General features: G+C 45.9%; 1 protein-coding gene across 1 annotated transcript in view; it reads left to right on the top strand.

Annotated features, from left to right (window-relative positions):
* PCDH15 (protocadherin related 15) overlaps nucleotides 1–16,673 on the top strand; it is a 1,670,337-nt gene that overhangs the window by 1,025,359 nt on the left and 628,305 nt on the right. The window contains exon 17 of the mRNA XM_077454160.1: nucleotides 1,344–1,476. Coding sequence (XP_077310286.1) covers nucleotides 1,344–1,476 — 133 coding nt within the window. The remainder of the gene's footprint in view (nucleotides 1–1,343; nucleotides 1,477–16,673) is intronic.

Raw genomic sequence — 16,673 nt, 5'->3', positions numbered from 1 at the left:
TTCTTTAATATGATTGTAAACACATACAAAAATAACAAGCATGTTATACTTACCTGCTCTGTGCAATGGTTTTGCACAGAGCAGACCTTATCCTTCTCTTCTGAGGTCCCCCACTGGCGCTCCTGGCTTCTCCTTCCTGCCAAGTGCCCCATAGCAAGCCATTTGCTGTGGGGGCACTTGTATGGGCTCAACCCTGAGCCATGGTGGGTGTGTCCATTGACACTCACAGCACAGTTCAGCCGCAAACCCCAATCTCTGCTCCCTGTCTGTGATTGTCAGCAGCATGAGACAATGGCTCCCACTGCTGTGTTACCTCCATGCCCAGTGAAGAGAGAGAGAGCAGAGAGAGCTGAGGCACAGTGCTGGATCAAGATTAGGCTCAGGTAAGGGTACACACAGAAGTTTTTTTTATCCTAATTCAAAGAATCTACCTATACAACTTGAATGTGGAAGAGTAAAATCAAAAGACACTTGGCAGCATTTTTTTTTTCCAAAGTTATGCTTCCTGAAGAACTTTTGGTGGTTATGATAAACCCCTTCAAACTGAGCACAGACATGATTTCAGAATGACTGTAATATGTAGGAATCTTGGGAGATATTAAATTAACTTTGAGAAACTATAATGTATTGATTTGCATATTTTTTTTCTAAGGCACTGTATGAGTTCAACAGGGCTAAAAGTGTTTTGCTGATTTAAGCTGGGTACACACTATGAGAAAATCGGAAAAGAAAGATCCGATACGAGGCACAAATTAAAATTAACGAAAGTACAAACTCCAATATTTTTCTTGCACATGAACAGAATGAACGTTTTTTGTTTAATGTATACTGTTATCGTACAGTTTTCATATGAGAAAAATCTGATACGAAAGACTGCACATGATCAGAAACAATAAAAGACAAAATAATGCCTTTGTCATGTGAGAATTTTCATACAATTATTTCCATCCTCTGTTCCGACTTGCTATGAAACATCGAGAAGAACCGGACGATCATTCGCCTGATTTTCTTATAGTGTGTACCCATCTTTGGATTTGAACTTGTGCCCGGTGCATCTTGCTGCAGTGTCCAACAATATTGAGCCAGCAAAAGCTTTCACCATGTTTGCCACTGATTGTACCTAGATTTTGGTGCTCTGTAGTCCTTGAATGCTTTCACAACAATTTAATCTGGCCCCTTTAACCATTCTTCGAATGGCACAAACACTGCTTAGTCACTACAAACAGCACTCTATTCTGATGTTTTACTTGTTTTTATCAATGGCTACTGATATTCTGCTGTAAATCTAAAAGCCTGAATATTTTCTTCTCTTACTTGGATTCTGTCTTCATTGTTTATTTCAGGAGTTCCATCACTACTGTTTATATTGAAGTACTACCACCAAACAACCAGAGCCCTCCACGCTTTCCACAATCGATGTACAACCTTGAAATCAGTGAAGCTATGCGTATAGGTGCTAATCTTTTAAATCTTCAGGTATTGGCTATAGCACTAATTGAATATTAGGTATATTCTAACCAAAACCTTTCTACATCATCTGTGCCAGTGTTTCATATTGTTTTGTTTTTATTTAACTTAAAAGTGTATAAAAAATACAAAATATTAATTAGAGTATTGTTTTTTTCCAATAATACTTTAATGAAATCTATGCACATACAAGGAGAAAGTTCATATAAACATTAGAAATAAACAGAGTTCTAGGTCAGTCCACTGATCCACCACAGCTACCACACTGACATGTGCCTGCCCAGCTCATGGCTGACTTGATAGAATGAAGGAAGAAAATCCTCTTGGCCACGCAACTAAAGTCTCCTTTATTGAAATACTTGCATAAAATCACATATCCACAGATAAAGAAGAGGGCATAGTAGAAATACAGCTAATGTGTTTCATGCTTACTTATCACTTAATAGGTGATTACACAACATGTCACCTATACCAGGGGTCCTCAAACTATAGCCCTCCAGTTGTTCAGGAATTACAGTTCCTATCATGCCTAGTCATGTTTGTGAATGTCACAGTTTTACAATGCATCATGGGCTTTGTGGTTCTGCAACTGCTGGAGGGCCGCAGTTTGAAGATCCCTGACAGAAACCTCCCACTGTCAGGTGAAACTTGCTAAGGTGATAAGACATGCAGCCATTGGTAATTAATTCCATGACATCTGCTACTAAAACAAACCAAAAGATTTAACAAAAAAAATGAAAACTCTTATACTTCCTAACCAGGTTTAACCAGTTCCTGCCTGACCTATAGAAAAATGATGGCCAGATGGGTCTTTTGTTGATCCGCATAGACGTCATATGACATGCTCCCATATCATGCTTCTCAGTGATGACTGATCAGTGTACTAACTTGGTGGCGGTAAAACAAAATCGCTGTGACCAATCACAGCAGATCACATGACAATTGTGAACAATAGATGGCTTCTTTTCATGCCATCCATTGTGTACAATTCTATTGCTAGCTGTAATTGGTCAGGGCTAGTCACAGCCCATCTATACCATGTGATTAGCTCTGGCCAATCAAAGCTAATAACAACAAAACAAACTGAATGGATGGATTTAATTCAGTAAAATTCTTGCTTATAGCAATTGAATTTAGTGCCATTTTTGGGCCTTGGGAAATTAGATTGTTATATTATTGAATAGCCACTAGTATGATTGATCAATTTTCAGATATAGACCATCGTTTGTGAACTCTATAACTTTCCTACAGACCAAATAATATAAACTGACTAAGGTTATTTTCACCAAATAAATGTAGCAAAATACATGTTTGCCTAAACTTGTGAAGAACAATATTTTGTTTGCAAAATTTTATAAAAGAAACAAAGAAAATTTTATTTTTTTCTAAAATGTTTGCTTTTTTTATTATAAGAAATAAAAAAGAACGCTCTAGTTGTGTGAACAAATTTATAAAATTCAGTTTGGGTAAGTGTTGCATGACTACACACTTGTCATTCAAAGTGTGGCAGTACTGAAAGCTGAAAAATGGCCTGGGCAGAAAGGGGAGTAATAGTGTCCAGTATGGAAGTGATTAAATACTAAGCCTACTGGGTATTATAAATAACCCCATGGAGATAAGACATGATTACTCATAGAACCAACAACTATTCATAAACATTAAAGATTAGTGATGGACGAACTTCCGACGGGACGTTTCGCGAACGCGAAACGCGAACGGACACAAACGTTCGCGAAAACGACCGTTCGCCGCGGGCTCCATTGACTTCAATGGGAGGCGAATTTCGCAAACCTTTAGGTCGAATTTGCGGCCACGGGGTAATTATTAGGGGGTAGCACGTAGTCCCACCACCTGGACAATAGCATAATACATGTATGAGGTGAATTTGGGATCGATAACTACAAGCATTTTTTTTTTATTTGGGAAATTGTTCTGACAATTCAGGACTATGGAGCTAATGAAGGCAATGGAGGAGAGGGAAGGTCAGGGACCAGGGTAGGCAAACAAGAGGGTGCAGGAGATACAGAGCACTGACAGCAGCACCGTAATACAGAGCACTGACATCAGCACCGTGACATACAGCGCTGACAGCAGCTCCGTGACATACAGCGCTGACAGCAGCTCCGTGACATACAGCGCTGACAGCATCTCCGTGACATACAGCGCTGACAGCAGCTCCGTGACATACAGCGCTGACAGCAGCTCCGTGACATACAGCGCTGACAGCAGCACCGTGACATACAGCGCTGACAGCAGCTCCGTGACATACAGCGCTGACAGCAGCTCCGTGACATACAGCGCTGACAGCAGCTCCGTGACATACAGCACTGACAGCAGCTCCGTGACATACAGCGCTGACAGCAGCTCCGTGACATACAGCGCTGACAGCAGCACCGTGACATACAGCGCTGACAGCAGCTCCGTGACATACAGCGCTGACAGCAGCTCCGTGACATACAGCACTGACAGCAGCTCCGTGACATACAGCGCTGACAGCAGCTCCGTGACATACAGCGCTGACAGCAGCACCGTGACATACAGCGCTGACAGCAGCTCCGTGACATACAGCGCTGACAGCAGCTCCGTGACATACAGCGCTGACAGCAGCTCCGTGACATACAGCGCTGACAGCAGCTCCGTGACATACAGCGCTGACAGCAGCTCCGTGACATACAGCGCTGACAGCAGCTCCGTGACATACAGCGCTGACAGCAGCTCCGTGACATACAGCGCTGACAGCAGCACCGTGACATACAGCGCTGACAGCAGCTCCGTGACATACAGCGCTGACAGCAGCTCCGTGACATACAGCGCTGACAGCAGCACCGTGACATACAGCGCTGACAGCAGCTCCGTGACATACAGCGCTGACAGCAGCTCCGTGACATACAGCGCTGACAGCAGCTCCGTGACATACAGCGCTGACAGCAGCTCCGTGACATACAGCGCTGACAGCAGCTCCGTGACATACAGCGCTGACAGCAGCTCCGTGACATACAGCGCTGACAGCAGCTCCGTGACATACAGCGCTGACAGCAGCTCCGTGACATACAGCGCTGACAGCAGCTCCGTGACATACAGCGCTGACAGCAGCTCCGTGACATACAGCGCTGACAGCAGCTCCGTGACATACAGCGCTGACAGCAGCTCCGTGACATACAGCGCTGACAGCAGCTCCGTGACATACAGCGCTGACAGCAGCTCCGTGACATACAGCGCTGACAGCAGCACCGTAAGCAGCCCCAGGAGGAAGTCAGCACAGCACAGGGATGGTGTGATCCCCTCATAATAAGAACCCCCAGGAGGAAGTCAGCACAGCACAGGGATGGTGGGAGCCCCTCATAATAAGAACACCCAGGAGGAAGTCAGCACAGCACAGGGATGGTGGGAACCCCTCATAATAAGCAGCCCCAGTAGAAATATGACACCGCTCAACCTCTTCAAAGAGGAGGGTAGGGGCATATAGTACGGTGTGCTTTTTTGGGTCAGGGAAGTGAGCCAAATGAATTAAGAAGGTCTGTGTGCTTGATTCCAAAAATTGTTTATAGACATATACATGGTCTACTGATCACATGTGTTGAATTCCTCCGAGATCCATGCCTCATTCATTTTTAGAAATGTGAGGTAGTTAACACTGTGGTGAGCTAGGCGAGTACGCTTATCGGTCACAATCCCCCCTGCTGCGCTGAACGTCCTTTCGGACAGGACACTGGATGAGGGGCAAGCCAACAGTTCGATTGCAAATTGGGCAAGCTCTGGCCAGAGGTCAAGCCTGCCCACCCAGTAGTCTAGGGGTTCATCACTCCTCAGAGCGTCCACATCGGCCGTTAACCCAATGTAGTCGGACACCTGACGGTCTAGGCGTTCCCTGATGCTGGATCCGGATGACACCTGTCGATGGGTCGGCTGAAAGAATGACCTCATATCCGAAGTCACCAACACATCTTCAAACCGGCCTCTTCTTGCAGGCGCTGTTGGATTGGTACCCGCAAATCCTTCTCTGGGAGTGGGAATTGCTCCTCTGCCAGCGCACGCAAAAGCAGAATGCAGCATTTCTCGAAGCAAGGCCTGGAAGTGCTGCATTCTGACAGCCCTCTGCGACGGCGGTAACATTTCCGCCATTTTGTGTTTGTACCGGGGGTCTAAGTACGTTGCCACCCAGTACTGGTCCTTGACCCTCATGCTTTTTATACGGGGGTCCCTATTAAAACACTGGAGCATGAAGGCCCCCATTTGCACTAAAGTGGAAGCGGTGTGGTGGCCTGGCTCCTGCTCATCATCCAGGATAATGTCGTCCTCTTCATTCTCCTCTCCCCATCCTCGCACAACAGGGATCCCAGAAAGGTTTAAAGCATGCTCTTCTTGCTCCTGCTCATCCGCCCCGGCACCATCCTCCTCTGACTCCTCATCAGACTCCTGTTGTTGACTTGTCTCAGATAGAGTAGCCCCCCCTGGGAATTCATCCAGCATTGCGACTTCCTCATCTTCCCGCTCCTGCTCCTCCACAGCCTGATCAATGACACGACGCAATGCACGCTCCAGAAAGAAGGCATAAGGTACCATGTCACTGATGGCGCCATGGCTGCGACTGACCAGTTTGGTGATCTCCTCAAATGGCCGCAGAAGTCTGCATGTGTCGCGCATGAGCAGCCACTGGCGCGGTGAAAAAAAACCCAGCTCCCCAGAACCGTTTCTTTCGCAGAGTTCATACAGGTAGACGTTAACTGCACGTTTCTGCTGGAGCAGCCTATCAAGCATATAGAAGGTTGAGTTCCATCGCGTCGGGCAATCGCAAATAAGACGTCTGACCGGCAGATGGTGTCGCCGCTGAATGTCAGCAAGGCGAGCCATGGCCGTGTAAGATCTTCTGAAATGGGCCGAGATTTTCCTTGCCTGCCGCAAGATGTCCTGGACCCCAGGGTATTTGACAAGGAATCGCTGCACGACCAAGTTTAAGACGTGTGCCATGCACGGCACGTGCGTGATTTTGCCCTGTTTCAATGCGCTAAGCAGATTGGCACCGTTGTCACACACCACTTTACCAACTGTCAAATTGAGCGGTGTTAGCCACTCATCTGCCTGTGAACGCAAAGCTGAAAGGAGTGCCGGGCCAGTGTGGCTCTTTGCTTCCAGGCACAACAGACGCAGCACGGCATGGCAACGTCTCACCTGGCATGTGGAATAGGTTCTGGGGAGCTTGGGCGGTGCAGTGGAAGAGACGCTAGCAGCGGAAAAGGAGGAGGCAGCTGAGGAGGAGAGGGAGGAGGATGGAGTAGGAGGAGGAGAAGAAGAGTCAGGCCTGCATGCAATCCGTGGCGGTAAAACCAAATCTACACGGGTGCCACGGGTTACATGCTTGACGGCCGTCAGAAGGTTCACCCAGTGGGCAGTAAAACTGATATACCTTCCCTGCCCGTGTTTGCTAGACCACGTGTCTGTGGTCAGATGTATCTTGGCACCGACACTGTGTGCCAGAGATACATTCACTTGCCGCTGAACATGGCCATATAGCTCTGGGATGCCCTTCTCTGAGAAATACTTCCTTCCTGGGACCTTCCATTGTGGTGTTCCAATGGCCACAAATTTGCGAAAGGCCTCCGAGTCCACCAGTTTATATGGCAGTAGTTGGCGGGCTATGAGTTCTGACAAGCCAGCCGCCAACCGTTGGGCAAGAGGGTTATCCGGCGTCATCATTTTTTTACGCTCAAACATTAGGCCCACGGAAGCCTGCCTTTTTGCAGAAAAATGTGAGCTTGGCGTGATGGAAGGTGGAGTGGAGGACAATTGTGAGGAGAGAGGAGAAGGAGAAGTAGAAGACGAGGCTGGACGGTGAGAGCCTGCAGTGTGGCTTTGTGTGTTCCGTTGCTCCCACTGGGCTCGGTGATGGCTGCTCATGTGCCTTCTTAAGGCGGTCGTCCCTAGGTGAGTATTGGGCTTACCGCGACTAACGCGTTGACTGCAAAGATTGCAGATGGCAACGCTATTGTCAGCAGCGGACACGTTAAAAAAAGCCCACACTGCGGAGCCATGTGCCGGTGTCCTGGGAGCGCCAGATGTGACCGTACATGGTCGATGACTCGCTCCTGATACATTTGCAGTCTGCTTTGTCCCTGCTGTGCAATGTAAGTCATTGCTGCTTCTCCTCCCTATCTGCTGGTCCATATCTCCCTCTGAACTCCCCTCCTCTTCCTCTCTTGTGGGCACCCACGTGACATCACTAGACACGTCATCATCAACGTCACCTTCCCCACCGCTATAAGTAGAGTAGGCAGCAACACCGGGGACCAACCTCCTCCTTGGGCTGATCTGGGTACTGGCGTCAGACTGCTGAGTAGCGCTTGTTGCTACCTCCTCTTCCTGATCCAATACCAAGAGTGGCTGCGCATCAGAAATGTCCTCTTGATATGGATCGGAAAATAATTCCAGTGACTCAAGCGGAAGGTATGTGGTGGTGGTGGTGGTGGTCGTGTTGTTGGTGGTAGTGTCTTTGGGGGTGCACATAGCAGAGAGTGAAGAAGAGGGTGCAGATCGAGAGGATGAGGAGGGTGCAGAAGAGTAAGGCTGAGCGAGCCACTCAACCAAGTCTGGTGCATCCTTTAAAGTAATTGAACGCACCTTCTGCAACTTCCCACTTTGGCTCAAGCCTGTTGCTCCTGCCCTACCCCTACCACCCCTGCGGAAGGGCCTGCCTCTTCCTCTGCATGTCATTTTTTAAATGACCCTGTGACAAAACTCTTAGTCCCTATACCGCTGAAGGACTGCTGCAGTATAGGTGAGCGGTCAGCAGTGGTGCACGTCAACCCTATCTATTGTGGACCGATAGCGGTCCTTACAGAACAGCAGACTGTACCGCACTCAAGCCTATGTACCGTAGCACCCTATACCAAGTTACCAGTCCTTATAAGAACTTTTGTGGACCAAGCAGGTTGTGTATTAGTGTTTAGCAGACTGTACGTCAGTCCCTATACCGCTGAAGGACTGCTGCAGTATAGGGCAGCGGTCAGCAGTGGTGCACGTCAACCCTATCTATTGTGGACCGATAGCGGTCCTTACAGAACAGCAGACTGTACCGCACTCAAGCCTATGTACCGTAGCACCCTATACCAAGTTACCAGTCCTTATAAGAACTTTTGTGGACCAAGCAGGTTGTGTATTAGTGTTTAGCAGACTGTACGTCAGTCCCTATACCGCTGAAGGACTGCTGCAGTATAGGGCAGCGGTCAGCAGTGGTGCACGTCAACCCTATGTATTGTGGACCGATAGCGGTCCTTACAGAACAGCAGACTGTAACGCACTCAGGCCTATGTACCGTAGCACCCTATACCAAGTTACCAGTCCTTATAAGAACTTTTGTGGACCAAGCAGGTTGTGTGTTAGTGATTAGCAGACTGTACGTCAGTCCCTATACCAATGAAGGACTGCTGCAGTATAGGGCAGCGGTCAGCAGTAGTGCACGGCAACCCTATGTATTGTGGACCGATAGCGGTCCTTACAGAACAGCAGACTGTAACGCACTCAGGCCTATGTACCGTAGCACCCTATACCAAGTTACCAGTCCTTATAAAAACTTTTGTGGACCAAGCAGGTTGTGTGTTAGTGTTTAGCAGACTGTGCGTCAGTCCCTATACCGCTGAAGGACTGCTGCAGTATAGGGCAGCGGTCAGCAGTGGTGCACGTCAACCCTATCTATTGTGGACCGATAGCGGTCCTTACAGAACAGCAGACTGTACCGCACTCAAGCCTATGTACCGTAGCACCCTATACCAAGTTACCAGTCCTTATAAGAACTTTTGTGGACCAAGCAGGTTGTGTATTAGTGTTTAGCAGACTGTACGTCAGTCCCTATACCGCTGAAGGACTGCTGCAGTATAGGGCAGCGGTCAGCAGTGGTGCACGTCAACCCTATCTATTGTGGACCGATAGCGGTCCTTACAGAACAGCAGACTGTACCGCACTCAAGCCTATGTACCGTAGCACCCTATACCAAGTTACCAGTCCTTATAAGAACTTTTGTGGACCAAGCAGGTTGTGTATTAGTGTTTAGCAGACTGTACGTCAGTCCCTATACCGCTGAAGGACTGCTGCAGTATAGGGCAGCGGTCAGCAGTGGTGCACGTCAACCCTATCTATTGTGGACCGATAGCGGTCCTTACAGAACAGCAGACTGTACCGCACTCAAGCCTATGTACCGTAGCACCCTATACCAAGTTACCAGTCCTTATAAGAACTTTTGTGGAACAAGCAGGTTGTGTGTTAGTGATTAGCAGACTGTACGTCAGTCCCTATACCAATGAAGGACTGCTGCAGTATAGGGCAGCGGTCAGCAGTAGTGCACGGCAACCCTATGTATTGTGGACCGATAGCGGTCCTTACAGAACAGCAGACTGTACCGCACTCAAGCCTATGTACCGTAGCACCCTATACCAAGTTACCAGTCCTTATAAGAACTTTTGTGGACCAAGCAGGTTGTGTGTTAGTGATTAGCAGACTGTACGTCAGTCCCTATACCAATGAAGGACTGCTGCAGTATAGGGCAGCGGTCAGCAGTAGTGCACGGCAACCCTATGTATTGTGGACCGATAGCGGTCCTTACAGAACAGCAGACTGTACCGCACCCAAGCCTATGTACCGTAGCACCCTAGACAGACCAAGTTACCAGTCCTGATAAAGAGCTTTGTGGAACAAGTGAGTTGTGAATGATTAGCAGACTGCAGCAGAAGGGCAGCAGTCAAGTATAATATTCTTTCTATATTTGGAAGAAAGAATATTATACGTGTACAAGCCTATTACCGTACCACTGATACCAGTCCTGAAAAGAACCTTTGTGGAACTAATAGTAACAGCAAGTCTTTAAAATTATCCTCACTGCCTGACACACTGCTTCCTGCCTGTCCCTATACAAATTGGCAAAAAAGAGTAGGCTGGAACGATTAGCTGGAACAGCTCTTTTGTGGACCTGATAGTAACAGCTAATGATGATGATGATGATGATGATGAAGAAAGACTAATCTGGCTGAGCTGTCCCTAAAATAGCAGCATACAGCGCTCTGTCCCTTTATCTAAACTGACAAAAGAAACTCAGGCTGCTGACCTAACACCTATACCAGTCCTGAAAAGAACTTTTGTGTACCAAATAGCTAGCGTTTTCTCTGTCCCTACTCCACACAGGATCCTTTCCCTACAGTGACAGAAGAAAGAATGTAAAATGGCCACCGGATCGGGTGTATTTATAGGTTAGGGGGAATGTCCAAGTGTCCATGAGCTGTCATGTCTCAATTGGTTGTCCTGTAACACATGATAAACGTGTCACGAAAGGTTAAAGTTCTTGTATACATTAAACACGTAAGTCCGCCGGGGCGAACGACGGAAAAAGGCGTTCGAACCCGCGGACGGCGAAAGTCGGAAATTCGCCGCGAAACGACCGCCGGGCGAACCGTTCGGCCATCACTATTAAAGATGTCCCATTCATGGTTTAGCCCCTTCGGTTTCCTAGTACACAGCTGGGGATACTGCTTGTATGATCATTTATATGGCATTGAAAAGAAACATTTAACAAATGTAGCTGTACACTTTAATGAATATCATGCTGGCAATACGTCTGAGTTCTCATCCAGGGAATGGAGAAAGTTGTCACCCCCAAAAGAGGGGGAGACACATTTCTATGTAAATGGTCCGAATTTTCCAGCTGGGTACTAGGAAGCCAATGGGGCTAAGTCATGTGTGGGACATCTTCTATTTATATGAATGAATTATATAAGTGACCATGTGTTATCCCCATGGGGTTATCTAGTATACCCAGAAGGCTTTGTGTTGAAACCTGTTATGTAGGATATGGTTTTATTCATTGGTTTTTTACATTTTTGTTGTTATTTTTTTGTTTGTTTTAGTAGCAGGCATCATGCACTTAATTATTGATGGCTGCATGTCTTATCACATTACTGAGTTGTATCTGATAGTGGGAGGTTTTAGGTTGTATAAAAAAGTATATAGGTGATACAGTGCCTTGAAAAAGTATTCTTACCCCTTGACATTTTCCATATTTTGTCATGTTACAACCAAAAACTTAAATGTATTTTATTGGGATTTTATGTGATAGACTAACACAAAGTGGCACAAAATTGTGAAGTGGAAGGAAAATGATAAATGGCTTTCAAAATTTTTTACAAATAAATATGTGAAAAGTGTGGCGTGCATTTTTATTCAGCCTTCCTGAGTCAATACGTTGTAGAACCCCTTTTCGCTGTAATTACAGCTACAAGTCTTTTTGGGGATGTCTGTACCAGCTTTGCACATCTAAAGAGTGACATTTTTGCACATTCTTCTTTGCAAAATAGTTCAAGCTCTGTCAGATTGGATGGAGAGCATCTGTGAACAGCAATTTTCAAGTCTTGCCACAGATTCTCATTCGAATTTAGGTCTGGACTTTGACTGGGCCATTCTAACATATGAATATGCTTAGATCGAAACCATTCCATTGCAGCTCTGGCTGTATGTTTAGGATTGTTGCCCTGCCCTCAAGTCTTTTGTAGACGCTAACAGGCTTTCTTCTAAGATTGCCCTGTATTTGGCTCCATCCATCTTTCCATGAACTCTGACCAGTTTCCCTGTCTCTGCTGAAGAAAAGCATCCCACAACATGATGCTGCCACCACCATGTTTAACGGGGAGGATGGTGTGTTCACGCTGATGTACAGTGTTCATTTTCCACCACACATAGCATTTTGATTTTAAAAACGTTCACTTTTGGTCTCATATGACCAGAGCACCTTCTTCCACATGTTTTCTGTGCCCCCACATGTCTTCTTACAAACTGCAAATTGGGCTTATTATGGCTTTCTTCTTGCCAATCTAATGGAGTGGAGTGCATGACTAATAGTTGTCCTGTGGACAGATTCTCCCACCTGTGCTGTGGATCTCTGCAGCTCCCCCAGAGTTTATATGAGCCTCTTGGCTGTTTCTCTGATGAATGCTCTCCTTGCCTGGCCTGTCAGTTTAGCTGGATGGCCATGTCTTGCTAGGTTTGCAGGTGTGCCATACTCTTTCCATTTTCAGATGACGGATTGAACAGTGCTCCATTAAATGTTCAAAGCTTGGGATATTTTTTTATAACCTAACCCTACTTTAAACTTCTCCACAACTTTATCCCTGACTTGTCTGGTGTGTTCCTTGGCCTTAATAATACTGTTTGTTCACTGAGGTTCTCTAACAAACCTCGGAGGGCTTCACAGAAAAGCTGTATTTATACTAAGATTAAATTACACACAGGTGTATTCTCTTTACTAATTAGGTGACTTCTGAAGGCAATTGGTTCCACTAGATTTTAGTTAGGGGTATCAGAATAGTAATGCACGCCACACATTTTACATATTTATTTGCAAAAAAATGTTGTAAACCATTTATCATTTTCCTTCCACTTCACAAATATGTGCCACTTTGTGCTGGTCTATCACATAAAATCCCAATAAAATACATTTCCATTTTTTTTTGTTTTGTTTTTATTTTTTATTTAGTAGTATGCGACATACAATGCAAAGGCAGCTTCACAGAATGTGTGATACAAATAGTTACAAACAAACGAGCATATTGCATGGGTATCAGAGCCAGTGGTAAGAAGTCCGAGGAGAATAGCACGTGTACAACTTTGTGGTCATGTCAAGATAAGATTAAAGCTCCACCTCGTTGGGATCCCCCACCACTTAAAATATTATTGATACTAGCCCTGCTACCCTTGAAGAGTTTAGGTATCCATAGATAGGGGAAGATTATTATGTAGTAGTCAAATGGGGTCGGAACATACCAGTTTTTAGAGTTAAGAGGGCAGATAGTGGAACTAAAAGGAGGGAGAAGGGAAAAGAGAGGGTTGGGGAAGGGAATGGCAGAAAAGGAAGAGAAGAGGTAAGGGGGGGTTGTGGGTAAAGTGGATAGGGTGGGGCCCCCTCCCAGGAAGCAAAAGACCCCCCCCCGGCTCACCAGCTCATCGGCTGGCCAAGGTTTGGAACAGTGACCTCTGGTGATCACCATGAGCTTACTATGTCTCGCGGAGGTATTCTTCCGAAAAGCGAAACTGGGTCCAGTAGAACCACCTGTGCCCATGTTCCTCAGTTTTATCCCTTATTGTGGCAGTCAGGTCTTCCATTCGTTCAATGTTGTTTACCCTAGCGAACCACTGGGCCTCCATTTTTGGTTTTAACATGACAAAATGTGGAAAATGTCAAGGGGTATGAATATTTTTTTCAAGGCACTGTATGTTGTTCAATCAGATGTGAGTAAACGTGAAACACATTAGCTGTGTTTCTACTATGTCCTCTGTTTTATCTGTGGATTTGTGGTTTTACCCACGTGTTTCCATAAAGGAGATTTTAGTTGTGCAGCCGACCAATTTTTTTCCTTCTTTTCAAATAAACAATGTTCTTGGCCATAATAAAACCCATCTTAAGCATTATGCAAAGTCAACATGGATAGGAGTGGTGGTTTGTTTTGTTTTTGAAATTACCTCTGGTCAGTGGAGCAGAAATATTGCATGACAGGCTACCATGTAAATACTTATGAAGTTCTCCATAATTGATATATATATATATATAAAAAATATATATGGATGAAATTCACTAATAAATATAAAATGTATACATATTCTCAGTATCATGATGCCCTGGTTTCAGCTCTTCTCTCCAGGGCAGTTATGATCCCTAAGGACCACCTGCTGTTTAACTGTATATTTTTATACACTGATAATTCTTAAAATTTTATAAACTTTTTATAATCCATCCAAAATCTTTGATGGAAATAGCCTTTAGTACAAATTGCACTTACTTTGACAGCAGCTCATATGAGCCTAGCAACTTTTACAGTTCTTTTTATTTGTTAGAACAAGCTAATTATGGCAGAATGCATGCTGTTTCTGTCACATTTATTTTGAAGTTGGAAGAATTTAAAGAAAAGGTGCTCATTTTAAAGGCAATAACATTTTTCGCTACAAAAATGATGAAAGTACAATAAACAGGAAATCAAAATATTTGATACATTTTGCTAGTAATACAGAAAAATATTAATGTTCTTGTTTGTATGTCATTCTTATTTTTATACAAAATATTATGCTTTGTATTATTTTCTAGCTGTTGCTCCTAAAGAAGAATGAAAAAAAATAATGTTGAAAGACACATGATAAACTCAGTCCAGATGTGCCTCACTTTTTGGACTTCCCTTTGACCTAGAAATGTTGATTTAAAACTAATGAAACTGTCAAGTCAGATGAATAAGTTCAATTGCATTTTTTGTTTGCCAAAATATATAAATGCTGATACCATTTTATAAACCATGATTACCGCCATTATTAACCACTTGAGATCCACGCTATAGCCAAATGACGGCTACAGCGCGGATCTCCTTTTCCGGGACGATGTCAATAGACGTAGTCCCGTGTACGAGCGGCCTGCGCGCCCCATGAGGGGCGCGCGCGGCGCGCTCTGTGATCAGCGAGTCCATGAGACTCGCCTGATCACCGATCCGTGCAAGGGGTCGATCCCGACCCCTTATCACGTGATCAGCTGTCAGCCAATGACAGCTGATCATGTGATATAACGGAGCCGGCAATCGGCTAGTAAAAAAAGCCAATCACCGGCGGCCGTGATCGGGACATCAGTCCCGATCACGGCCAGCAATGCAAGCGACCACCTGCCCCCTGCCAGTGCCCACCTGCCCCCTGCAGTGCCATCCTGAATAAAAGTAAGTGCCCCCCGTCAGTGCCACCCAGCAGTGCCCATAGTGCCACCCAGCAGTGCCCACAGTGCCACCCAGAAGTGCCCACAGTGCCACCCACAGTGCCACCCAGCAGTGCCACCCACAGTGCCCACAATCTGCCTCAAAGGTGCTGCACCCCAGTGCCGCCCATCAGTGCCCAGCAGTGCCGCCCATTAGTGCCCAGCAGTGCCGCCCATCAGTGCCCAGCAGTGCCACCTATCAGAGCAACCTATCAGTGCCGCCCATCAGTGCCCATCAGTCCCATCTATCAGTGGTACCTATCGGTGCCCATCCGTGCCACCCATCCGTGCCACTTATCCGTGCCACCCATCCGTGCCATCTTATCTGTGCCCATCTTTGCCCATCAGTGCCGCCTTATCTGTGCCCATCGGTGCCGCCTTATCTGTGCCTATTAGTGCCGCCTTAACCACTTCCCACCCGGCCAATGTATATATACGGCCGGGTGGGAGCCGCCTGCTCCTGATAGGACGTTCAGAAACATCATTCAGGAGCAGCGGGATCGCGCGCGCGCGTGCCCGCGCAGCGGCGCGATCCCGATGTGCTCGTGTCACCCGGACACGGCACATCTCAGATCGGCAGGAGGGCTCTGTGATTGGCCCTCCTGATCACATGACGGCCGTGTCCAATCACGGCCGTCATGTGATGTAAACAAACAGCCGGTTGCTAGGCAATCGGCTCTCCTCTCCTCACACGGAAGTCACCGCTGAGAAGAGGAGAGCAGAACGCTGCAGCCGGCTGATGATCAGTGAGTATGGGCTGCTTTTCACAGCTTTTTACTCACTGATCATCAGTGTAGTGTAAACACACAACACACCACACAGTGAAAACACAGTCCCCACATATGTCCTCAAAACACACATGTCCCCAAAACATACATGTCCCCAAATAATAAAAACACATGTCCCTAATAATAAAAACATGTCCCCCACATATGTCCCACTAAAATCACATGTCCCAATGATTATCTGCACACATATGTACGTGATCACCTGCACACATATGTACATGATCATTTGCGTACATATGTCCGTGATCACACAAACCAATTATTATACACTTAACGGATTTTTTTTTACCAAAAACATGTAGCAGAATACATTTTGGCTTAAATTTATGACAAAATTTGATTTTATTGGATTTCTTTTCAAATAGAAAAAAGAAAATATTGTTTTTTTCCCAAATTTCCGCTTTTTTTGCGCTTATATCGCAAAAAAAAAAAAACGGAGTCGTGAATAAATAACACCAAAATAAAGCTCTATTTGTGCGAACAAAATGATAACAATTTCATTTGGGTACAGTGTAGCATGACCGCGCAATTGTCACTGAAAGCGCTAGAGCGCTGAAAGCTGAAAATTGGGCTGGGAAGGAAGGGGGTGAAAGTGCCCTGTATTGAAGTGGTTAACTAAGCCTATCAGTGCCCACCAATGCAGCCTATCAGTGCCCACCAAT

Source organism: Lithobates pipiens, unplaced genomic scaffold (genome assembly GCF_037356315.1).
Source record: "Lithobates pipiens isolate NorthernLeopardFrog02 unplaced genomic scaffold, aLitPip1_a1.2 Scaffold_25, whole genome shotgun sequence".
Lineage (NCBI taxonomy): Eukaryota > Metazoa > Chordata > Amphibia > Anura > Ranidae > Lithobates > Lithobates pipiens.
The sequence above is the reverse complement of the archived record's forward strand: the minus strand, read 5'-3'. Positions and strand labels throughout refer to the sequence as shown.